This window comes from Nansenia antarctica (assembly GCF_963989245.1).
Source record: "Nansenia antarctica genome assembly, chromosome: 1".
In the NCBI taxonomy this organism is placed as follows: Eukaryota; Metazoa; Chordata; class Actinopteri; order Argentiniformes; family Microstomatidae; genus Nansenia; species Nansenia antarctica.
Window position 1 is genome coordinate 107,077,305 of NC_137674.1, and position 25,802 is coordinate 107,103,106.

General features: G+C 44.9%; 1 protein-coding gene across 1 annotated transcript in view; it reads left to right on the plus strand.

Moving 5' to 3' along the window:
- axdnd1 (axonemal dynein light chain domain containing 1) overlaps window positions 1-25,497 on the plus strand; it is a gene marked incomplete at both ends in the record, with an annotated part of 28,531 nt that extends 3,034 nt beyond the window's left edge. The window contains 18 exons of the mRNA XM_080529485.1: window positions 605-726; window positions 2,847-2,987; window positions 3,452-3,556; window positions 4,139-4,259; window positions 4,901-5,002; window positions 14,882-15,048; window positions 15,681-15,750; window positions 16,014-16,248; window positions 17,346-17,562; window positions 18,082-18,175; window positions 19,033-19,232; window positions 20,568-20,658; window positions 21,363-21,506; window positions 22,009-22,095; window positions 22,816-22,944; window positions 23,694-23,785; window positions 24,898-25,028; window positions 25,379-25,497. Of these exons, the coding sequence (XP_080385611.1) occupies window positions 605-726; window positions 2,847-2,987; window positions 3,452-3,556; window positions 4,139-4,259; window positions 4,901-5,002; window positions 14,882-15,048; window positions 15,681-15,750; window positions 16,014-16,248; window positions 17,346-17,562; window positions 18,082-18,175; window positions 19,033-19,232; window positions 20,568-20,658; window positions 21,363-21,506; window positions 22,009-22,095; window positions 22,816-22,944; window positions 23,694-23,785; window positions 24,898-25,028; window positions 25,379-25,497 (2,367 nt within the window). The remainder of the gene's footprint in view (window positions 1-604; window positions 727-2,846; window positions 2,988-3,451; window positions 3,557-4,138; window positions 4,260-4,900; window positions 5,003-14,881; window positions 15,049-15,680; window positions 15,751-16,013; window positions 16,249-17,345; window positions 17,563-18,081; window positions 18,176-19,032; window positions 19,233-20,567; window positions 20,659-21,362; window positions 21,507-22,008; window positions 22,096-22,815; window positions 22,945-23,693; window positions 23,786-24,897; window positions 25,029-25,378) is intronic.
- Window positions 25,498-25,802: the final 305 nt, after the last annotated feature.

Below are 25,802 nucleotides of genomic sequence, written 5' to 3' on the forward strand. Positions count from 1 at the left end.
GTGATTTAGTCCAGGACTAGGCTTAAGCCTTGTATGTGAAACCGGCCCAAGATGTCTTCATTTTAACCTGGACCAGACTTGGCTGTACTAGACTAGACAGGTAGATTTAAGGATGCGTTCTCTACCCTTTTTAAGTGTGTGTTTTAAGGTGGGGTAGCCTACTTTTTTCTTTGTTTTTGTATTTTTCTAATCTTATTTTAGAGTTTTCCTACTTGGTTGAATGTTTTTTTGTAGTGCCCCACAAGGAAAATGCTATGTATTTAAACATACACAACACACCTTTAACTTCAAGTTATCTTGAACATCTAATCTCAGTCTCTGGGGATTTTGTCCACTAAATACACTTTACGTAAACTGGTGGCGTAGGGGATAGTGAGTTGGAGTCCCTGTAATCTCTAATTGTAAATCGCTTTAGATAAAAGTGTCTGCTAAATGATTGAAATGTCAAATGTGGTGGCCTGGGGTGGTCCAGTGGTCTAGTACCGTGGTCTACAGTGTACACACTGTATCTGTCTAATAAAATGAAAAATATGATTGGGACTGCCCCACTGCCCCAGAAAAAATAACAACAACAAAAAAAAGTAAAATGTGTGCCCTCCCCCAGATGCAAGGTCTGTTGGAGCTGGTGCGTGTGGAGCAGAACATCTGTAACGTCGTGTTCCACGAGCTGGTCCGCCAGGTCAGTGTGGAGTGTGCTGAGAGAGGACAGCTCCTGGCCAAGCTCAGGTCAGCACACTATTCTGTGTACAGTCATATACAAGCATGGACAGGTCTGTACAGTCTGTGGAGTGGAGTGTGTGTGTGTGTCAGGGTTTCCGTTAGAAAAAATTGCCGCCGGACATCGTGTCCGGGAAGATTTCGATTTACCGGACAAACGTGATATATTCCGGTCATCATATTAAAATATAAAAAAAATAATAATAATAAAAAAAAAAAAAATCTAATATAGCTGTTTGTCGCGGTGATTACTGTTGTGTAGCGGCCTATATATGCCATTTAATGTCTATTTCTCATCCGATACGATTAGATGCGAGCTATATAATATATAATAATATAACATGATTCGCATGCGCGCTATGCCATTATGTCCAGCGCTGAACGGGCGCCTCACTGGGAACTGAACAGACAGCATCGATCAATGAACAGACTCCACATTACGTTAACTGAAGTTTGTTAAATTGTTTGGGATTAATGTGAGTTTTCTATTTTCTCTTTCCAGTTTTACCCTTTTTTTTATCAATAAAACAACGTCATTTCTATAACCAGGTCTCGCTGGTTGGGAAGGCATTTCGTTTAGCTGCCTGTCAAATCATACTTAATCGGACTCGGGAGTATGTCAATGAGGAGAACATAACTGTTTATTGAGAAACAATAGGCAGGCTGGGATACGTATATAAAGAAATACCACAATGTCTAGATGTATAACATTTTATTGAACAGTGCAAGCATGTAGGCTTCTGGCGTGACATCGTACCCCTAACGTTCTTAGGGCTTGTTTGAAAAGCTTAGACTGAAAGTTAGTGCCCTGGTCAGATTGTATAACAAGAGGAAGACCGAATGTGGAAAAAAACGTTGTTAAAGCTTTCACCACTGAGCTGGCTGATATGTTACGCAACGGAACAGCTTCGGGAAAACGAGTAGCAGCGCACATAATAGTAAGCAAATACTGACTTCCACTTTTAGTCCTAGGCAAAGGTCCAACACAATCAATTATTACACATTCAAATGGCTCCCCTATAGCAGGAATGGGATGCAATGGTGCGGGTGGAATGGATTGATTAGGCTTACCCGCCATCTGACAAGTATGGCAACAGCGGCAGTGCTTGGCAACATCCGCCTTCAGTCCGGGCCAAAAGAAATGTTTCAATATCAGCTGATAAGTTTTAGTTATACCTAAATGTCCTGACCACTGGCTCTCATGTGCTACAGAGATAACACCTGTTGTCTATAACCCACAGGCACAACCACTTGTTTTACAGTATTCCACTCACAACCATTTGCATTAGGAGGAGACCATTTACGCATTAATATCCCATCGTTAAGGAAATAAACTACGTTGCCCCCTATTTCAGATTCCTCACTAGCTGCATGTAAAAAACATTTGTTTAATGACTGATCAGCTACTTGAGCGACACGCAATCGCTCGCCGGTTACAGGCAGAGATAGGCTGTCAGCGGATGGTATGGTAGGACTCGGGGAGGATGGTAACTTTCTCCCTGGGAGAAGCTGAAACAATCGGGTTCTCATCCCTTTCAGAAAAGGCTTGCATAATCACACTATCACAGAGAGAAACATCGCTATCCTCCTCTCTGCCTCGACTCGATTGTGCACGAGTTATAGCGCACACCGGAAACAACCGCTGTTTCGCATAGGCAGCCTACACATTAGGAGTCATCATCATGCCGGTGTCAAATCATATCATAATAAAATAAATACATAGCCTATATATTCGTCTTTTTTAAAATAGAAGGAATCAGAATGTGAACTTTAGCGAATTGTATTCAAATTGTGCTTAGAGGGAATTATTTTCACCGGACATTTATGTCCGACGAGTTTTCAATTTGTCGGACTTCAACAACTTTTACCGGACAAAGTCCGGGAATTACCGGTTAACGGAAACCCTGGTGTGTGTGTGTGTGTGTGTGTGTGTGTGTGTGTGTGTGTGTGCATGCGTGAGTGCGTGCGTGCGTGCGTGTCTGTGCTTGGGAGTAGTAACTTCATTGTTCTGTCATACTGGTATGGTACACTTCAATGGATTCCTCCCATCCCATACCAGTACAATATTAGGTTTTGAAACTCCTATCTGCTCCTGTGTGTCTGTGAGTCTGTCTGCTCCTGTGCTCCAGACGGACGTACGCGGCCCTGTTGGACCGCATCCCCAGATGGCTGAAGGGTCTCCACACAGAGACGCTGGCCCAGAGAGCCCTGGACCGCAGACTCACTGAGGAGACCATCTGCTTCAAGAGCTCCATCACCCAGCTCAGCACGTGAGAGAGCACACATGTGTGTGTGTGGGGGAGGAGTGTGTGTGTGTGTGTGTGTGTGTGTGTGTATATATGTGTGTGTGTGTGTGTGTGTGTGTGGCGGGGGGGTGTGTGTGTGTGTGTGTGTGTGAGTGGCGAGGGAGTGTGTGTGTGTGTGTGTGTGGCGGGGGAGTGGTAGTGTGTGTGTGTGTGGGTAGGGCTGTTCCCAGGGCACATGTTTTACCACGGTCATGCACAGCCCATGTAAGGCTTCAGTATTTATTTCATTACATTTTTAAATTAAATGACACTATGAACCCGCTCACTTTGTGTGTTTCTATTTGTGTGTGACTGTCCGTCCGTCCGTCTATCATTGATTGTCTCTCTTTCTGTCTGTCTGTCCATCTGTCTGTCTGTCCGTCTATCGTTCTGTTTGTCTGTCTCGCTGTCTGTCTGTCGTTCTGTTTGTCTGTGTTCATGCACATCAGAGAGCTGAGTGAGATGAGAGAGCAGGACGAGTACGTGTCCCAGCAGGCTGAGGGGGCGCAGGTGGAGCTGGCCAAGGCTCTGGAGCAGTCTCAACTGAACTCTGAGTAAGTCGCTGACTGGCCATCGTACTGTGGCTACTGTTGGCCACATGGACCCACACACTGAGATTGACGAAGCGTTTCCACAAGTGCAGAATTTGCACGTGTGGTTTTTCAGAGGAGATCAAACATACAGCTACAGGTCAAATATAATCAAGGGTTAGGAGACAAAACATAACCTGTATGACCTGTATGACCCCAGTATGACCAGTATGACCCCAGTATGACCAGTATGACCCCTGTAGGACCTGTATGACCCAAGTATGACCTGTGTTCTCAGTATGGTGGGGGAGTACCATGACCTGTATGACCCCGGTATGACCCCAGTATGACCCCTGTATGACTTGTATGACCCCAGTATGACCTGTATGACCCCTGTAGGACCTGTAGGACCCAAGTATGACCTGTGTTCTCAGTATGGTGGGGGAGTACCATGACCTGTATGACCCCGGTATGACCCCAGTATGACCCCTGTATGACCCCAGTATGACTTGTGTCCCCAGTATGGTGGGGGAGTACCACGGCCTGTATGACCCCAGTATGACCTGTATGACCTCTGTATGACCCCAGTATGACCTGTGTCCTCAGTATGGTGGGGGAGTACCACGACCTGTATGAGATGCAGAGGCGGAGGCTGGAGGGGCAGGTGGAGAGGCTGACAGATGAGCGTGACCTGTGGAGCAAAGTCACCTTCAGCCTGACTCTCAAGGTCTGACTGAGGTTTTTATGTTGTTAGGGCATTTCTGTTTTATTGGGTAGTTAGACACAGCAGAGATTGACAGGAAGGATGGGTGGGTGAGAGAGAGAGAAGGGGGGATGACATGCAGGATATGTCGATGGCCCAGAATCGAACCAGGGACCTGGTGATGATATGGCGTGCGCCTTAGTGGTGCGTACATCAATTAACGTGCCCATGTCTGTTCCTTTTGTGACCTATTTGAATTATTTCAGTTTGAGCTGCAGATCAAATATTTTTCTCATGATCTGCAATGTGTATTATCACCATTATAACTGAGCCTAGGCCTAATCAAATTCATCATCATGGTAGACCTGTCACTATTCTAATTTGTGGCATTCAGTTTTGTGTATCCTATAGTAGCTATTTAAAGCACTATAAAGCACTGAAAAAAAAAGCAACAGCTGAATGTAGTACAGGACCTGGTCAACGGAATTCTCTTCTCTGTTTTAGCATGTAGAGGGTTCTCATATGTTTGTATTTGTATTTTATTATTATATTAGCATTGGTTTACAATGTGAGGAGGGAATGGAGCAGTGCTTAAGACCGTTCTTGCTTGTTTAATTTAATTAGTTGATGAGTTGTTGATGTTGGCCTCCTGTATTTCCTCCCAGGTGATCAAGCTGAACAACCTGAAGCTGGCCAGCAGGCTTCATGTGAGTGAGCAGACCTGGACCAAGACTGCTGAGCACTTCACATTCATCCTCACATCCAAGGTAAACACTAAACACACTCAGGGGCTGACACAGGGGCTGTGTAATAGAGGGGGGTTGGTCTATGTTTATTTTTAGATTAGATTTTCTTTTAAATATATATATATATATATCTATCGAGCTGAGCTTGAAGTTAACTAGGGCACTATGGTAAAATGAGTAACTGCATCTCCCTTCATCACTCCATGTTGTTCTGACCAGTCCACTTCCTACTAGACCCCTGCCCAAAACCCACCCTCCTGTCCACTGAGCCAATCACTCCTAAGGTGGACACCTCTCCCCCCCCCCCACCCCAATGAAATAAATGAAATTAACTTAATTTCAATACAACATGAATAACCTACGCCTAAATGACACCACGGACCTTACCTCAGCGGCGCGTGTGCGTGGCGGAACATTTGCTGGACTTTTTGGGACGTCGAACTCACCGGCCGGCCGCGTGTATGCTGCGTCTACCTTACCTCAGCGGCGCGTCTCAAATAGCGGGTTTTCTGTTCTACAGGTTTTCAGAGGTGTGCTTATCGAGAACTATCTAGTTTACATTACAATGGGGACATTACATCAGTCTGTGGTGAATCAGAAGTGCTGCAAGTTTGTTTTTCCACAATATCGTCAACGAGATCAACTTCAAGATGTTACTAATGGGTAAGTAGGCTTCTCCGTCATTTGTTTAATTATAAAACTGCATGTAGGTCATGAAGAAAATACTGTGTAGGACAACGTATTATCTATTTATTTCTTATGTAACGTAACTTTAAATAGTTTAGATTACACCACTTGTTTAATCACATTTCCTAAATAAAAGTAACGTAGTTAAGTAATTTATTGTTTTATTGTCATTGTTTTTTAGGGTGAGTTGACAGAAGAAGAGCCATAGCGCTTTATCTGTTGCTCGAAAACGCCCAGAGGCAACCTTGAACAATGTGGATTCACCCAATAAATCAGAGGAGAAAACATGAAGCTTTCCACCATCTTGTAGCTGAACTGTCTAGATCAAGGAAGACACATGCAGTACTTCAGAATGAGCCTCGATCAATGGATCATCTTTTCATAGTTGGACCCGACCTTACCAGGCAGACAATAAATTACCGTTCTTCCATTGAACCAAAACAGCGGCTTTCTGTTACACAGGTAATTATAACGATTTCACTATTTTCACAGGTCATGAAATGAGAAATGCCATAATAAATAAAGGTAACAAGTGTTTTTAATGAAAACTAAATGAACACAAAAAAAAATTCTATACCTATTTCGAAAATGTAACCAAAAATAAAATATGAAAATATATATGCAACTTTTTACAACTTTAAACATAAATTGAAACAAATATCAGCTGGGGGGGGGGTGGGCTTTTCTCTGATAACCACAGAAGAGACAAAGTTCTTATTGAAACGGTTGATATTGTTCTAGCTTGGGGTCGTTGAGGTCTTGGAGAAAGGGAGGTTGGGCTCCTCGTTGTCTGTCTCCAGGTGGAGCGTCCAGCGTCCTCTCTCCTGCTGAATCTCTATATTTCTTAATACGGTTTGCATTTCCAATTGGAATGTGGCCTGATTTTGATAAGTAAGTCTGTTTAGTCTGGGCAAAAAGCTCATGAGATAAAAACACATTGCCTCATTTGTTGAGGGAACGTGGGCAGGATCAATGTTGGCGGTTGTGGGGTGTAAGACAGCGTCTAGTAGCTGTTGTACTACCGGAGGACAAATGGACGCCCTTCTCCTCGCCTGTGTTGGTCTTCGGGGTGGTGCGGGTGACTCCGTTGCCAGAGCTTGCACTCGGGGTTGGGGGGAGGGGGTGGAGGACATTTGGGTTTCCTCACTCTGTAGAGGGGAGGGTGGGGTATCACATCTTGAGCTCAGTCCTGATGCTCCAGGCTCCTCCTCCTCCTCGTCCTTGAGCTCCTCTCCTCCTCCAGGCTCCTCCTCCTCTCGATCCTCCCCAGGATGCAGTGTGCTTCTTGAGCTGCAATAATTAAGAGTACATAGTGTTGAGGAATTTATTCGTCTGGTAAACAAACTCTTTGTGACTATCAGTCAGACTGTCTAGGCAGAATTAACACACTTAACGACCCCAACCTGATAGACAATGAAAAACTATTTTCTCTGGTAGAAACTTGACATTGGCTAGACAACAAACACATTTAAATGATCACAAAGAACTGATTGCTCTCTTTTCTCCTAGACCAGACAGAGCAATCAAAAGCACTTCTGGGTCTGTGTTTCCCCCAGGCCAAACACTCCAAAGCCGACCAGGCCATTCCATGACCTCTGTGTTCCTTTTCCACCTTTGTGTCTGTCTGTCTGTCTGTCTGTCTGTCTGTCATGACAAACTGTTCTCCTTTTGCAAAATATGCATTACTATGCATTTGGAGAAACCAGGCTACCTTTTTCTATTTCGTATTTAGACTACTCCAATAATTCCATTACAATAGGGTTAGGGTCCCAGCTGTGTTGCTCATTCCATGAATGGATGATCCTTACAAGTTGTAGCTCGTTGTAAAGGTGACTAATCAGGCTTTCCAACGATATAAAATACAATACCAATCGGTATTATTAAAGGGGAGGAATAATCGACCGAAAAAACATACTAACCTTCTGGGCTGCAGGAAACTCATCAGACCCTCGTACTCCCACTCTTCAGTTCTGCCTCTTGCAGAGCCACGTGGCTTATTCTGTTGCTTCCTGTTTTTAACAAAAGCCTCGTGGAGCACCTTCCACATCCGCTGGCGTTCATCATCTGTGGGGAGAAATAATTAAATGTATTAGAATAACATCCTGAAAATGACACTATTTTGTTGTTTCTTACACAGGTTCCTTACACGGGTTCCTAGGAACAGGGGAAAGCTTCTCAAGTCTCGCCTTCCAATATGGACTTTGGAACACCGCTGTGGCTAATTCTGTTGATATGACGTCCAAGTAATCTGTTTCCATTATTCATATAATCAATGACATGTTGATATATGTTAATAACACACATATTTCTATGTAATAACAAATTGCATAAAAGTAATTGGTGTTCGATCCTCTATCAACAGCTACTGCGTAGTCTTTGGCTTGGGATGGGGACATTGTTTTACATATGAAAAGAAGGTGTGTAGGGGAGATGTCGAGCGATAGAAAGAGGGGATGTGGGGGTCAGAGAGAAAGAGAGGGGGAAAAGTTGTCAGTATGAGTATATTGTCAGTACGAGTATATTTCTCATTTATTTCTCAAAAGTTCCCTTCCCCTCCTAACAGTAGTTCTAGGACTCATGTGAACATGTTATCTCAACCTAGACCTGCACATGTATCGCACTGTAGTTGTTGTACAAAGAGAGGATAAGCTTTAGTAGCGTACAACATTTTTGAACAGTAAGCAGATACGGGAGCTGTGGGCGGCTGTGGCGCAGGAGGTAGAGTCGGCGTCTAATGATCGCAAGTCCTTGGGCAAGACACTGAACCCCAAATTGCTCCCAATGAGCGGGCCGGCGCCTTGCATGGTAGCTTGCCGCCATTGGTGTGTGAATGTGTGTGTGAATGGGTGAATGAGAGGCCATTGTAAAGCGCTTTGGAATAAGGCGCTATATAAGTGCAGTCCATTTACCATTTAGGAGCTATACCTGTTAACAAGCTGTGAATAAGGGCTATACAGTACTGTATGAATAAGGGCTATACAGTACCGTATGAATCAGCGTCATCCATATCTTCATCCGTATTTTCGTCTGCTTCAGGTCCTTCGGGTGAAGCGGTCTCATTCAGTTGTGGAACTATTTCAAATAATGTCCCCATTAGTCACTTTTAGACATGACAACATGCTAACATAGGTAGCTACTAGCCTACATTTTCCCTTTAAATTTCAACAATAATTTAATATTTTACAGTTTTTTCCGATTGCTAAGTCGCAGTGTTCAAAACTGAAGTCACAAAACTCTTCATACAGTCAGCGAAACTGTCCATGTGGACCAAACTGTGACTAATTTTTACATTGCTTTTTTTACACAAAATGCATTCAACTCTTCTCTCATTCAAACTCCACCACCTGCAAAACACTATGTATTTGCAACACATTTTTCCAATGTTAACACACTGTTCAAAACTGTGGAGACACTCAAAACATAATGATTTGGCGAATTTTTGAAGTAATCATATTGAAATGTCTAGAAAATATTAGCAGAATATATACAATGAAATGAAATGAAATAGACTAGATGCATTGCCAGGGAAGACATTAGCAGGGCTTAAAGTGGGAAAATCCTGTGCCTGAAACTTTTTCTTGGGGAGGGGGGTCACAGATATTATGAGATATTGGGAGAGTGGGTACAGAAGACAGCTTCTTGTCTCAATGTTTAAATGCATTAATACTATTTTATAGTCAATACAAAATATATGTCTCAATGTTAAAATGCATTAATACTGTTTTATACTCAATACAAAATAAAATAATATATTTAGATGTCTTTAAAAGAACAAACTGATTAAATCACTTATTAAGCCACTATCACTATAACAATAGATCAATAGATCTACATCAAGTAGAATACTGGTGACCAGTCAAGACCATTGGACTCCAGGATATCTTTGAGCTCATCAGAGATAGCTGAGGGCTGACGAGTTGGCGATGTTTACTTTCCTGCTGGCTAGGTGTTGTGTTGTTACCGTGGCCAGATCATCATCAAAAAAACGACCAAGGACATTGAGGATTTTGTCCATGTTAAGATTAGTAGCTTCGTCGATATTCATTGAAAACGTTGCTTTTTTAAGCTTTTCACACAGCCGTTTTTTTTTAAATTCCGGGGGCAAGGCCATGTGTGTTTAAATAGCTGGCGTGCTGATTGGAAACGGACAGCTTTGTCAGTGCATATTTTTTTTTTAACCTTCTGATAGCTTCTTGCACAGATCGACGAGTGGCTGAGCCATGGTGAAAGACAGATCGTGTTCAGCCATAAACGCGCACACTCGGATCTTTTGCTCGCAAACACGGTCGGCCATTGAAGATGAAGTGGTACCTGTCGCCGTCGCTCCCGGCAAGGTTGTTGTATGAGCAAGAACCGACGCTTGGTGACCGGGATCTGAGGCATGTCGAGCCGAAGCTTGGTGACCGGGATCTGAGGCGTGTCGAGCCGAAGCTCGGTGACCGGGATCTGAGGCGTGTCGGACCGAAGCTCGGTGACCGGGATCTGAGGCGTGTCGAGCGATCACCTTCTTCCCGCTACTACCGTAGACGAGTTTCTTGGAGCACGACGTACAGAAACAAACCCCCGGCTCCCTCAGCTTGAGGCACCACGTCCCGTAAGGCTTCCCGTCACTACTCCTCTCCTCTATCCATGCCCAGCGCCATCTATTTCTTACTCCTCGTTCTAATATAGCTGTGTCTTCGCCAGGTTTGAGAAACTTGGCTTCCATTTTAATAGACTAAAAGTTAGCGAGATAGCGGGCTGCTAAAAGCGAACGTCTGTCTCTACAAGCTGACATTCCACTCATTCAAACTTCTTAAGGCCCGCCCCCACTACTCTGCCTCCGATTGGCTAGAAGTCGTTGGTTGGCTTGAGCCATGTGATACCATTGGTAGGCGGAACTGTCTCTTTGCTGAAGACGACTCTTTAAATTACGATGTAAACAAATAGCATGTGATTTTTTAATAATTATTTTATTAATGGTTATAGTATAACTCTTATCAACTATTAACAACTATGAATGAGGGTTGGCAATGTTTACTTTCCTGCTGGCTAGGTGTTGTGTTGTTACTTTGGCCAGATCATCATCAAAAAAACGACCAAGGATATTGAGGATTTTGTCCATGTTAAGATTAGTAGCTTCGTCGATATTCATTGAAAACGTTGCTTTTTTAAGCTTTTCACACAGCCGTTTTTTTTAAATACCGGGGGCAAGGCCATGTGTGTTTAAATAGCTGGCGTGCTGATTGGAAACGGACAGCTTTGTCAGTGCATTTTTACCTTCTGATAGCTTCTTGCACAGATCGACGAGTGGCTGAGCCATGGTGAAAGACAGATCGTGTTCAGCCATAAACGCGCACACTCGGATCTTTTGCTCGCAAACACGGTCGGCCATTGAAGATGAAGTGGTACCTGTCGCCGTCGCTCCCGGCGAGGTTGTTGTATGAGCAAGAACCGCTCGAACCGAAGCTTGGTGACCGGGATCTGAGGCATGTCGGACCGAAGCTCGGTGACCGGGATCTGAGGCATGTCGTCGAACTGAAGCTCGGTGACCGGGATCTGAGGCGTGTCGAGCGATCACCTTCTTCCCGTTGCTGCCGTAGACGAGCTTCTTGCAGCACGACGTACAGAAACACGCGCCTGGCTCCCTCAGCTTGAGGCACCACGTCCCATAAGGCTTCCCGTCACTACTCCTCTCCTTTATCCATGTCCAGCGCCATCTATTCCTCACTCCTCGTTCTAATATAGCTGTGTCTTCGCCAGGTTTGAGAAACTTGTCTTCCATTTTAATAGACTAAAGTTAGCGAGATAGCGGGCTGCTAAAAGCGAACGTCTCTCCAAGCCAACATTCCACTCATTCAAACTTCTTAAGGCCCGCCCCCACTACTCTGTCTCCGATTGGCTAGAAGTCGTTGGTTGGCTTGAGCCATGTGATACCATTGGTAGGCGGAACTGTCTCTTTGCTGAAGATGACTCTTTAAATTACGATGTAAACAAATAGCATGTGATTTTTTAATTATTATTTTATTAATGGTTATAGTATAACTATTATCAACTATTAACAACTATGATTACTATAAATCAAACCATTATTATAATGAAATATTCATTCTCCATTCAAACTATGTAATGCTCCCTGTTGTTAGTGTTTTGTAGGTCAGAGTGTTATGAATGACTGTAAAGCATCTGAGTCAGTGAACATTGTTGTCAGTCAGTGTATGGTTGAACGAGCTTCTTTTGAGACATGTCATGTATGAAGTGTTTGGCCAAGATGCATGTTTAGTAATGCAGATTGCATGAAGCGTTTTGACAATGTGTGACTTTAAGTTTTGAACACTGCGACTTCTGCAATCAACTGTAATAACTTGATACTAACCTGAGCTGTTGATAGTTGAGCCCAAAGATGTCACAAAAGGCCTCTTTCCAAGAATCCTCTCCATGTCGTCGAAATGTTTAAATGTATTGATTGTTTTGCTGCCAGCACCCCTTCGAGACAGGCTCCTTTTCTCTGACATGTACCTCTGCTTCAGACTTTTCCATTTGTTGCGCAAAACGGGCCAGGCTTTGTCGATTCCCCTGTTGAGCATCTCACTACTGAAGTCCTGATATATTGTGGCATTTCGTTGCTGTTTGCCATCTAATATAGCGGTCACATTCCTTTTGCGAACGAGGTCCAGGAATTGTTTGACCTCCTCATCGGTCCAAAACCGTCTACTGTTAGCAGCCATGTTGTTCCGTTATTCTGTGGGAATAGCAGAGTGGGTTGAAATTCGCTACGTCAGAGTCTATTCGACTGACCTGTTTCCATCAAACTTGATGCGATCAGCGAATCAGAGGTGATTCGCATAAGGCAAAAACCACCTCAAGCGAGCTTGTCGACTTTGTGCGAATGAGAGGTGATTCGCGACGAGTAGTGATGGGGGAAACGAACCTTTCCAACGCATTGGCACATTCAACACAATTGTGTCGGAAAAAGTGTCGATCTATCGATGTATTCGATACAGCAGCTCCATAATGCCATCTGCTGGTCAGGTCGTGGTATGGCGGCTGTATCGACTGTATTCACAAGGCAGGAATTTGGGCCAAAATACAATAAGCCCACCGTCATCTGTGATGTCTTGTTCAATAAAGGTGCTGTGACAAACTGTGTCGATGTGTCTGTGGCCATATATGCGGTCTTAAATGTTGGTGTGTCTAGTAGACTATAATTAATAAATAAATAAATGCAAATGTGAAAAATGCAAAAACATATTTACAGATATAGACATTGAAACTGTAGTATATGTTGCTGGTAGATCATTTTCATGTCAGCCTCACGCTGAAAAATATGCGCTGAATAGGCGAGCCTTCTACTCTCTAGCGAGCGAGCAGCAGCAGTCAGCGTGAGGCGTGAGGCGCTCTCACGCAGCCGCTGGGGCTGCTCGAACTTGTTAAGAAGAGCGCCTAGACTCACACGTGCCGCTGAGGTAAGGTAAGGTAAGGTTGACGCAGCCGGTGTAATTTGGGCCCTAAGCGTTGTTAGTGCCATACCCTACCAACCAGAGGCGCCCCGTCCATAGAGGCAACCAAGGCAATTGCTTGGGGCCACCAAACAAAAAGGGCCTCCAATTTTTTATTCAAAATTTTATTTCTTTTTTATTTTATTTTTTACAGATGGGAGTGTTACATTAGTTTTCTTAAGATAGGATAATACATAAATCTGTTCAATGGGCATTTGCCAAAGTAGCCTACTGTTAATCAGTATTTATCCTGTATAGAATAGAATAGAATAGACTTTATTGTCGTTGTACAGTTGCCTATACAATGAAATTGTAGTGGCTCTTCCGAAGGTGCAAAAAAACAGAAAATATATTCACAAACATATACACATATAAGATAAACATTTATGAACATGTCTTATGTCTACTGTTCAGTGTCTACTGTATGGTGTATATGAAGATGTTATGACGTTTTATCATGAAAATAATGAACAGCAAGCTAGATCCAAAACTAGGGCCGGTGGAGGAGGGCAATTGTCACATTGGACAGACTACCAAAACAGAAAAATAAAGTATCTTAACGACAGCAAAAGTGATGGATGTCAGAAATACATTACCTGGAGATTCAATAAGGTACTTTTATATGACAGGATATGGGTTAGGGTTATATGACACCTGTAGCGAGATAGATAGATAGAGCCAAAAGTAAAAAGTCGCTGAGAGGCGCAACCAGGGTCTGGCTGGTAATTGTATGACGCGCCAAACAATCCGCTGAGATGAAAAGTACGTTATATAAATATCATTTACATGCTCCATGTTGCATGTAATTTGTATGCTACTTGTGGTCCAGTATGTCGCAATGTGTACTAGGTGTGCTACTGTACCTGTGGTCATGTACTGTTTTTACTGTTTCTACTGTTTTTACTGTTTTTATGTAATGTGCTTTGCATGTTTTTATGTGCTTTTATTATGTCAAATGTAATTGTTGTATTGTGGCTGTCTTGGCCAGGGCTCCTTTGTAAAAGAGACGCTAGTCTTTCAGACAGTTTTTTTACTTACACACACACGAGCGCGCATATGCGCGAACTTCGTAAAACCGTATTATATTTTAGTGTCAGGGAAATAAATACATTTTAAAATGTCCACATCGTCACCCGCCTAAGACCCTTACCAGGGGCCTCCATAATGTTGTTTGCTTAGGGCCCCCAAAAGTCTAGGGGCTCCACTGCTACCAACCAAGCCACAGAGGACTTTTGTGAAGTCAACTATCCGTCGTTGTGGCCTGGGGGGGTCCAGTGGTCTAGCACCACGGTCTACACTGCACACATTATGCCCATGTCGGCATGCGTTTGAATCCGGCCCATGTCCTGCTGACATGTCGTCTCCTCCTTACTTTCCTGTCTACCTTCACTATTTCTATCCAATAAAATGAAAAATATGAGTGGGACTGCCCCACTCTGAAAAAACAACTGGGGCACTTAGGTGGCGTAATGGGTTAAGTGTCGACCATGTAGCCGCAGGGTTCCCGGTTCGATTCCGGCCACGGACATTTCGTTGTTTGGTACCTGTACTGTAGCAATGACAATAAAGACCATTCATTCATCCTGCATGTCATCCCTTCTCTCTCTCTCTCACCCATCCTTCCTGTCAAAATCTCTACTGTCTCTATCAATAAAAAGAAAAATATGAGTGGGACTGCCCCACTCAGAAACCCCCCCCCCCCAAAAAAAACTATCCATTGTCGTCCTGACTGCAGGACTCTGAGGACCTGAGTCGCGTCATGCAGCTGACGGACCAGTGGAAGGACAGGTTGACGGTGTTCATGCAGCGCCTGGGGGAGGCGGAGCGCGCCACGCAGGAGGAGATCAGGGTCGTCCAGGCTGGCGTCGTCAAGTGGCACGCCTTCTGTGGCTCCAACATCAAGTATGTGCAACATGTGGCCTGGGGGGGGCCAGTGGTCTAGCACTGCGGTCTACAGTGCACACATACTGTATGCCCATGTTGGCATGGGTTCGAAGCAGGGCATGGACCGGATGACATGCCCTCTCTCCCTTCTTTTCCTTACTTTCCTGTCTGTCTTTACTGTATCTGTCCAATAAGTGCAATATACGGTGGTGTGTTTTACACACAGGGGTGTTGTTTTTTTGTAGCTGCCAAGCATTGGTGGTGTAATACAGCAAAGATTCTCTGTGTTTTTACCCACAGACAAAGTAAGGTCCATAAACATGTTGGAACTCTACAAAGCTATGCCAGACCTACCTAAACGTAGACTTAGTGAAATGAATTTACCGCAGGAAGTGAATGCCTGCCTTCAGAGATGATCCAGATTCACCCAAGCAAATATGTTTCACTCACATATGATTCCAGAACTTTATAGCGAGTGAATGTCCTCAGCTAGGCTAGTTATCGCTGCCGAACACCACCCGGCTACTTCATATCTCTGAGTCTACCTTTAAGTATGCTTCAGACTGCCATGGCTGAACTGTTCTCCAAGCACTGCGTTTATATCACTACTGTATGTATTTTTTATTTTTGTTGTTGTTTATTGTTTCAAGGAGTCCGCATCCAAAATTCGAGAAGGTTTCAGAGGAGCAGCTTTTTACAGATTTGAAACAGTGGTCAAATGTGAGAATCTATTCTACCGCACCTGTTTTCTACTGTTACTGTATTCATGTCTCTTTTGTGATAATGATGATGTGCGTGTGTGTGTGTGTGTGTGTGTGTGCGCGCGCCGCGAACGTGCATGCGGCTATGCGTGTGTAAGCATATAGTTCTAATCTCTACATTGTACACATCTAATATCTCCACATATAATCTGCATTGTGTCTAAACTCCCCCCACCCCCGCCTCCCTCCACACCCTCCTCCCCCCATCCCCTCTTCCGGCAGGTGTTGACCAAAGAGTGTGAGCGATACGGAGGCGCCGACCTCCTCTCCTGCCAGCAGACCCTCATCAAGCTGGGTGGGCTACTGGAGGCCTGGGTGGAGGTGGGCCTGCAGCTCTTCAGGAGACACCCAGAGCCTGGCGGAGCGCCCCCTAGAGGCCAGGAGGCCATGAGGGACCTGGGCCACGTTGTGTCTGAGCTCCACACGCAGCTGGGCACCCGCATCCACGGGGAGAGTGGTGAGGGAGAGACGGGGAGAGGGGTGAGGGAGAGGGGAGAGGGGTGATGGGGTGAGGGAGAGATGGGGAGAGGGGTGAGGGAGAGATGGGGAGAGGGGTGAGGGAGAGATGGGGTGAGGGAGAGATGGGTAGAGGGGTGAGGGAGAGATGGGGAGAGAGGTGAGGGAGAGATGAGGAGAGGGGTGAGGGAGAGATGGGGAGAGGGAGAGATGGGGAGAGGGGTGAGGGAGAGACGGGGAGAGGGGTGAGGGAGGGATGGGGAGAGTGGTGAGGGAGAGGGATGAGGGAGAGATGGGGAGAGGGGTGAGGGAGGGATGGGGAGAGGGGTGAGGGAGAGATGGGGAGAGGGGTGAGGGAGAGATGGGGAGAGGGGTGAGGGAGAGATGGGGAGAGGGGTGAGAGAGAGATGGGGAGAGTGGTGAGGGAGAGATGGGGAGAGGGGTGAGGGAGAGATGGGGAGAGGGGTGAGGGAGAGATGGGGTGAGGGAGAGATGGGGAGAGGGGTGAGGGAGAGATGGGGAGAGGGGTGAGGGAGAGATGGGGAGAGGGGTGAGGGAGAGATGGGGAGAGGGGTGAGGGAGAGATGGGGAGAGGGGTGAGGGAGAGATGGGGAGAGGGGTGAGAGAGAGATGGGGAGAGTGGTGAGGGAGAGATGGGGAGAGGGGTGAGGGAGAGATGGGGAGAGGGGTGAGGGAGAGATGGGGTGAGGGAGAGATGGGGAGAGGGGTGAGGGAGAGATAGGGAGAGGGGTGAGGGAGAGATGGGGAGAGGGGTGAGGGAGAGATGGGGAGAGGGAGAGATGGGGAGAGGGGTGAGGGAGAGATAGGGAGAGGGGTGAGGGAGAGATGGGGAGAGGGGTGAGGGAGAGATGGGGTGAGGGAGAGATGGGGAGAGGGGTGAGGGAGAGATAGGGAGAGGGGTGAGGGAGAGATAGAGAGAGGGGTGAGGGAGAGATGGGGAGAGGGGTGAGGGAGAGACAGGGAGAGTTTTGCCTCAACCAAAGCAAATCTCTCACACCTTGAAATCCCACCAAAACACTACCCTGTTACTCCATTGTACATTTATCTTTGACTATTTGAGTGCTTTGGCGCTTTCAGGAATACAAAAGCAACTGATGTCCCTGGCCGGGGCGATGGAGTTATGGGCCACCAAGCTGAAGGCCCTGATTGGCCGCACCGAGACGCTGCCTTACAGCGATTGGCTGAAGCTGGAGAAGGCCCTCGGCGGTTGGATGAAGCTGTCAGAGGAGGCCCTGCAGCACGTGCACGGCACCCAGCCCGAGAACGAGAGGGTGAAACAGAAACCACACGTCAAGTGAGAGAGTTGTAGAAAGAAAGTGAAAAAAGCCAAATATACACATTACAGGGTCTGCAAAAGAGCTAGGTTCAATACCCATGGTGAATGCTTGATTTGATTATATTCAACTACAACAAGTACCAGAACACGAAATGCTCTATTGGAGGTGACCTTGATTTAGATTGCCTTGCATGCAAAGTTTAGACTGTTGGGACCATTCCATATTCCATTCGTTCCACTTGGCTGTCTCCTGCTTAGGGACTACGGGTGTAAATTAGCATTTCTGCTACAATCCGGCATGTTTACATTTTGTATTTTTTGTACTTGACGTTCATTAACATGTGCTGTCCCTATCAAATAAACAAATAATAATAATAATAATAATAATAATAATAATAATAACAAGCTAAATCAAGCACACTTGAAGTTTAAATATATAAAATATTGGAAATACCTGTTTTGATTCAGGTCAGGTTTGGTTAATATTGAGAAGTCCTGTGGGTTATCTGATCAGACTTTCCCCTGCGTCTGTTCTAGGATTGAGATCGATGATGTGTTCAACACCCTGCAGGAGTTCATCGCTACGCAAACCAACTTCTTTGACTGTGAGAACCTCAGGCTGTGTGAGGAGGTACTGTGCATATTAATCAATATGTAATTTAATCTGGTTTCAGGGTATTCTTGCCTATATCCACAGAACGATGTGTCGTCAACTTGTAATTTTGTGTGTGTGTGTGTGTGTGTGTCCTGTTATTTTGTTTCTAAGTATCGTCCATGTCTGTGTATTTTCATATTGATAGTTTTGTTTTTGGCTATGAATTATTGGATCATTTATAGTATTGTATGTGTATTTTCATATTGTGTACAGTATTGTCGCATGGATTGTATTGTATTATCGTATTGTCATATGTCATATCGTCATATGTCATATCGTCTTTTTCTATAAATTGCTTTGTCATGTATTGTCATATTGTCTGTGTTTGCATCTTGTCATATGGGGATAGATAGATTTAGATTAGGGTTAGGGTTAGATAAAAAACCAAAACCTTTAAATAATCATCAGGTATCATTACCTACTTTATATCTACATATGACCCTGTCTAGCCCAGTTTGTCTAATGGCAGAGTAAGTTGCATTCCGGGAGAACTCTGTTGAAATCCTTTCAAGAAAATCTATACAATATTGCTTTATTGCTTTAATATTGCGAAAAAGCAACTCAGACGCCTACAGACGAAACAATCTTCTGATGGGGATAATCCTGTTCTCTATTATGATGTTGTTGTGGATTTAATTGATTCTTAGTGGATTTAGCAGTAATATAAAAGGACTGTTAACTGCGCCACTGAATTGGCACCTCTGTCCAGGAAGGAAAAGGGGGGGGGGGGTGCTCCATGATTGCTCAATTTCCCAGAATGTAGAGAGACAGACTTCAATTCTCAGCATGTTTTATATGAAACTACAACAATGTAATTTCCCCCTCTCTGCCAGGTGAACTCTCTCCACACGGCTCTGACTCACTGGATGGCGGCCCTGCTCCCGGCCATGGTGCCTGATCACGGAGAGGACCAACAGGAGCCCACGGCCCCCCCTGACCCCGGGGACACGGAGGACGTCTCTCTGGACAAACTCGGGGAGGACGCCAGGAACCTGGCCCAGAAACTAGAGTACTTCTCCAAGTACATCACAAGGTAAAAACTAGCTAGGCCTAGCAAGAGAAGGTTCCGGAGTCTTTTTTTCTTTTTTTTAGCAACAATGATGGTAAATTCATAAGAGCGCAGCTTCTTCTCTTGACTGACTGCTGTGGCTGGTGTGTGAGCTTTGACCAGAAATGGCTGCCGTACTGAAGTCACAGTCGTCAAAGTCGTATTTAAGTATGGGTTCACCGACAAAGCCTGGACTAAATAAAAATGTCAATGTAAAATCTCCATTGAAGATGCTTTAGTCTGCCCCGCGGTGGTGTAGCGGTCTACGCACTGGCCACTAGTGCATGCTGCCCACCGGGGCCGGGGTTCGTATCCCGGCTCGCCAGATCCAGATATGGCCGAGGCACACGGGAAGCGGCATATTGGGCGGCCGCTTCCGAGGGCGGTATAGGAGTATTTCTGGACTAGGATCCGTCGCGCAACACCGCCCCCTGGGCGCCGGAATAACGGTACTGGGCTCGAGGAGCCAGTCAGCTAGTCTGCCTGGCGGCCTCTTCTGGGACTGCCGGCCACGGGGTCGTGCGGCGGATCCTATGCAATAGGCAGGGGATAATTGGATGCTTTTGGGTTAAATTGGCTACCAAATTGGGTGAAAAAGGGATAAAATCTGAAAAAAAAAAAAAAAAAGAAGATGCTTTAGTCTAGGATTAGGCTTAAGCCTTGTGTGTGAAACCACCCTTATATGTGACACGTTCTAGTGTTTCCAATGTTCAGACTTTTCTTTCGGAAAATGTGAATACATTTCCGCGTTGTTGAAAAATCAAAGACACATCGCTAGTCAACTAACACAGTTTGTTTTGTGAGCCTGCTAACAATGTATAGTAGTGTTAGAGTTAACTAAGTAGCAGTGGGGACTACTCACCGAATCCATTGCGTTGTTGCAGTATTTTGGCTTGACTAGTGAGTTTGTGTTCTGATTCTCAACAACGTTGAAATGTATTTTACGTGTTTCAAAATAAAAGTCTGAACATGTTGATTGGTAAATGGACTGCACTCATATAGCGCCTTTATCCAAAGCGCTTTACAATGGCCCCTCATTCACCCATTCACACACACATTCACACACCAATGGCGGCAAGCTACCATGCAAGGCGCCCGCCTGCTCATTGGGAGCAATTGGAGTTCAGTGTCTTGTCCAAGGACACTTCGACATGTGGCCAGCCGGGGCTCGAACCGCCGATCTGCCAACCTTGCGATCATTAGACGGCGGCTCTACCTCCTGCGTAGAGGAGGTAGATTGGTTGCCGACAGACAGACCAAAACACTAGAACGTGTCCCATACGTGTCGAGTCCCGGCTGAGTGTTTCTCTGTCGCTGCAGCTCCTGCCAGACCATCGTAGAGGAGGAGATGCAGAGGAGCGTGGCTCAGGACGACACTGTGAACAAGCTCTACGAGCTTCACAAGCTGCAGGTACTCCACCACCCATACTAACAAGTCCCAACCATACCTCGCTATTTAAAGCATGCTAACAGGGGGTCCTGTTCTCACACTCCTGGGACAGGGTTTAACAGAACAGACAAGGCCTTTAATAAGTATTTAATCCCAGACTAAAAAGCATCTTCAATGGAGGTTTTTGTAACATTGAAAGTGTGATTTAGTCCAGGACTATAGGCTTAAGTCCAGTCTGTGATTGTTCCACATTAATGTTTTTTTGTTGAAGGAGACAAATGGAAATCATACAATGGACAATAAAACAATATTTTACTTAAATATTTTTAAAAAAAACAAAAACCCCCTCCCCATCCCACCTGCCCCCACATAAAGCTGCCCTGTCTGTGATCTCACACACCATTTCTTTACATGTGCCTCTGTGTGTGTTTATGTCTGTGTGTCTGTCTGGCTGTCTGTGTCTATGTGTGTCTGTGTGTATGTCTGTGTGTCTGTCTGTCTGTCTGTGTGTCTGTCTGTCTGTGTGTATGTGTCTATGTCTGTCTGTCTGTCTGTCTGTCTGTGTGTCTGTCTGTGTGTCTGTCTGTGTGTCTGTCTGTGTGCCTGTCTGTCTGTCTGTCTGTGTGTCTGTCTGTGTGTCTGTGTGTCTGTCTGTCTGTCTGTCTGTGTGTCTGTCTGTCTGTGTGTCTGTGTGTATGTTTGCACATGCGTGTGCCTCCTATCAGAGGGAGTGTGCTGACTGGGTGGACGCCTGTCAGATTCTGCTGTCAGACATGAGAGGAAGTCCTGTGGAGCTGCGTGTCACCATGAACACGGTCCCCACTGTCCCCCACATCCTTCCCTCTGCAGTGACCAGCCTGCAAGCCCTAGTGAGGACACCAAGATATTTTATTATATTATATGAAATGTTATTATATATATATATATATATATATATATATATATATATATATATATATATATATATATATACATGTGAATATTGAATACCATGTTGTGTTTTTTTTTTTACACATTTGTACAAATTTTACGAATAGAGAGGAGCCTAGTATGTGCTACAAATGGAGGCCCGGGATTTCAATCAGATTTATTTTCAAAGAGGGAGTTTAATGCACACTATTCACCTGCTAAAATAATGGCATCAAAAACATGCTCCATGTAAATGTTGCGCAATCCACACAAGTCATGTTGTAAATATCCTAGATTTACGGAAGGGCAGAACGGGAGAGGCATTGCAAGCGGAAAAACTTTAGGGGGGGTGGAGATTTGTCCCGAGTTTATTACTTCCTGCGCCCCGATAATCTCAATCGAGAGATGAGATTCTGGGTTCTGAGATCAGATTAATAATGATCAACCTGACCCTGTTTTTAGGGGACCACAGTGATTTCTCAAGAGGTGTTGGAGAAGGAGGAGGTGGAAGCTGAGGCTCAGGTGCCATGGCCGGAGATTAGCCAATCAGTGAGTAGCCTACTGATTGACGGAGATTAGCCGATCACTACAGTATATACTTTAGATATCAAACAGAATGATGAAACAGAGGTTTTAACACTAGAACAGCCATAGGTAGAGTCATTTAACCCTGTGAGTATTTTTCTTTTTTCTCACATCTTTGCACAATTTCATACAATTTCATACAAATACAATTTCAGGACCCTCCTTTCATGACTTTTCCTAGATATGTGCGTTGTACCACCCAGTATCCGGATAAGCAAGTATAAAGCTATTTTGCAGTTTTTCTGTGTAGGAGGCAGGCTAATATACAAGATGGTCAACTAGTGGTCGTTGTGTGTAAATAGCAGCTTTCCATTATAAAAACTATGGTCATTTGACCCCTGAGGCGGCTCTTATAGTAGGTAAAATAGGCACGGCTGTTCTAGTGTACGTCAATGTCAATGACCTGAGTAGCGTTCAACAAGGAATTCTAATTCAGACAATCTGATTATCTTTGTAGTGTGGAAACAACCAACACGTCCATGTACACCCCCACATGACCTAATAGCGAATAGGTGAATAGCGTTTACTAAAACTTTAACGCTGACATTTTCAACACCATCGTCAACGCTCTTCATTTGGCACCAGCACCAATCAAACCAGCACCACTCATTTATTTCCTACAATTCTTTCCTAACAAACGACATGAACACTTCATCACAGCGCAATGCGTCTTTTCTCCTGCAGGGGGAGACAGAGGGCCTTGAAGAGGCCATGGGGGGAGACCCGCAGGGAGGCTCTAGCTTGATGTTGATTGGTCCTGACGGTAACATCATTGAGAGAACCCTGGGAGAGGAGACTATACAGCTGGACGGGGTGGGTGCATTGTTCCGTGTGTAGACACAGATGTTCACATGTAAAATATAGATTGCACTTTATTCTATGGTACAGAAATAACCAGTGAGTTTACTTAGTGAAATGAGGATTGTAAAACTTCACATGGTAAAGAAAGTGATAATAATGACACAATAATCAGTGCTACCAGATGTATTATGTTGTTACTGTACAGGATATCATGTCCTATCATGTCAAGTTCAAAGCTAAGGAAGACAGAATGATAAACACACACGCACACCCACACACCCACACCCACACACGCACACACCCACACCCACACTACTAGTCCCTAGTCCCTCATGTCATTGATAATTAACAAAGTTGATGCTGTAGCACTACCAAGACTGAGACAATTATACAGTAACACTGTTCTGTGTTGGCGCATAAGTGGTGTAGCACATTAAGGTGCCATAACATCGCACGGTCCCTGGTTCGATTCCGGCCCATCGACATGTCCTGCATGTCATCCCTCCTCTCTCTCACCCATCCTTCCTGTCATCAATCTCTAGTGTCTCTATCACAGTAAAGCAGAAATACACATAAAACATATTTTTTTTAAAAAGAAAGAAACTCTTTCTCTGTGTTCGTTGTGTCAGACGGAGGAGATGGTTGTGTGTTTGTTGTGTCAGACTGAGGAGATGGTTGTGTGTTTGTTGTGTCAGACTGAGGAGATGGTTGTGTGTTTGTTGTGTCAGACTGAGGAGATGGTTGTGTGTTTGTTGTGTCAGACGGAGGAGATGGTTGTGAGTCCAGACACCGACGGCGCTCACAAGTCCTTTGATGCCCTGGCCACAGTGGGCGTCCTGCAGGCAGAGTTACTGTGAGTTATTACTTTTATACATTTTTTATACAGTATGTCTGTTTGTTTTTGTTGATCTAATTAAGCGTTATGGAACGAGAAGCCGTGGTATATCCACGATATTCCACGGCTTCTCGTTCCATAACGCTTTTATACAACGGCTACCACCATTTATCTATCAATATTTCACAAAAGAAAGACAAGACAAACTTTTAATTAATGTATTTTAATGGAACTATGTTTTATTGTAAGTCTATTCTTCCGCTGAACTGTTGTTTATTGGTTGCTAAGCAACGGTAAGAATGTAACTTAGATAATGGTAATATACTGTATACAAACCCGGAGTAATATGAAAAGATGTGTCAACATTCCATTTAGCCGTGCGCATGTCATGGATATCGGCACGGCTGGAACGCAAACTGACCAATAGAGACAATGGGCCGGGTCTATCCGTTGTTATAAGATTATTATCATAGTACTTCACATTTGGTTACATGTACGATTTCAAGACTATATGTGTGTACCCGTTTATTACATCCCAGTGCACACAGTACAATTCTTTAGCTTTGGTTCCTCAACATTGGCATTGCAGCATCAAGATACAATGTACAGTGTAGTCAATAGTGAAAAATACTGTGCAAAGTACAATGAGAGGAAATGCAGTATAACACAGTACAAGTGGTGAAGTATTCAGGTAAGTGGACAAGTAATCAGTAGTCATATAATATAGTTTATTTGTGAAGCGTGCGTGTGGTTGGTTTGGGGGAGACAGTCTGTGTTTCCTCCAGGAGCCTGATTGCTTGGGGGAAATAGCTGTTTGACATCCTCTGGGTTTTAGCCCCGAGGCTTCGGTACCGTTTCCCTGACAACAGTAGCTTGAGCAGTTACTGGTTGTGGTGGCCTCTGTCCCTAATAATCCTGAGGGCCTTTCTGACACCCCGGTCCTTGTAGGTGTCCTGGATGGAGGGAAGCTCACATCCGCTGATCCTCTAAGCTGTCCGCACTAACTTTGCAGCGTTTAAAGTTTTAGCGATTTTGGCCAGTGCAGTTCCCATACCGAGTGTGTGTGTGTGTGTGTGTGTGTGTGTGTGTGTGTGTGTGTGTGTGTGTGTGTGCTCGTGCATGTTCCTCAGTGGGGTGGAGGTCCGTGCCCAGAGTTCAGAGGTCAGGGCCCTGAAGGCAGAGGAGGCCCTCCAGGCAGCGCTGGAGAAGATCCAGGACCTGGAGAGACAGCTACAGGACCGGCCCAGTCTGGAGGTCAAAGGTCAGCTACCTCCACCACAGACCCACATCATAACACACCATAACACACCATAACACACCACAGACCAACACCATAACACACCACCGATACAAGAAAATAAGCTTCTTTTCGTTTTCTAAAGACTATGGTCATTTGACCCTCAAGGCGGCTCTTATAGTTGGTAACATAGGCACGGCTGTTCTAGTGTTAAAGCCAGCGACTGACAAACTGTGAACCCCACAGTAGGCCTGGAAGAGAAAGCATGAGTATTCATACTCAGTACCATGTGATTTTACTCCACATTCTCCTCTTATAAGGCAACCAGTGACTGTTTGAATGTGGACACTCACACCCAGACATCTGTATTACAGTGAGCAAGAGCAAGAAGTCTGTAGTGGCCCCGAAGGAGGTGGCCACCCCCGAACCCAAAGTCCTGAGTCAGAAACCTGAGTCCAGCCCCAAACAGTCCAACAAGCCCAAGAAACGCTGAACACAGGCCAGTACCCAGACCAGTACCAGACCAGTACCAGACCAGTACCAGACCAGACCTGTACCAGACCAGTACCAGACCACTACCAGACCACTACCAGACCAGTACCCAGACCAGTACCAGACCAGTATCCGCAGAGGTACTGCAGTATAACATCCAGATCTACTGAAGATCTATTGGACAAATAAATAAAAGCGAAAAGAGTGAAGTCTTTTATATTTGAGTATTTCAATATCAGTATTTAGATGGCAGGCTATATTATGGTATTTATAAAGTATTTCATTGTGTGTTTTTGTTGTGCATTT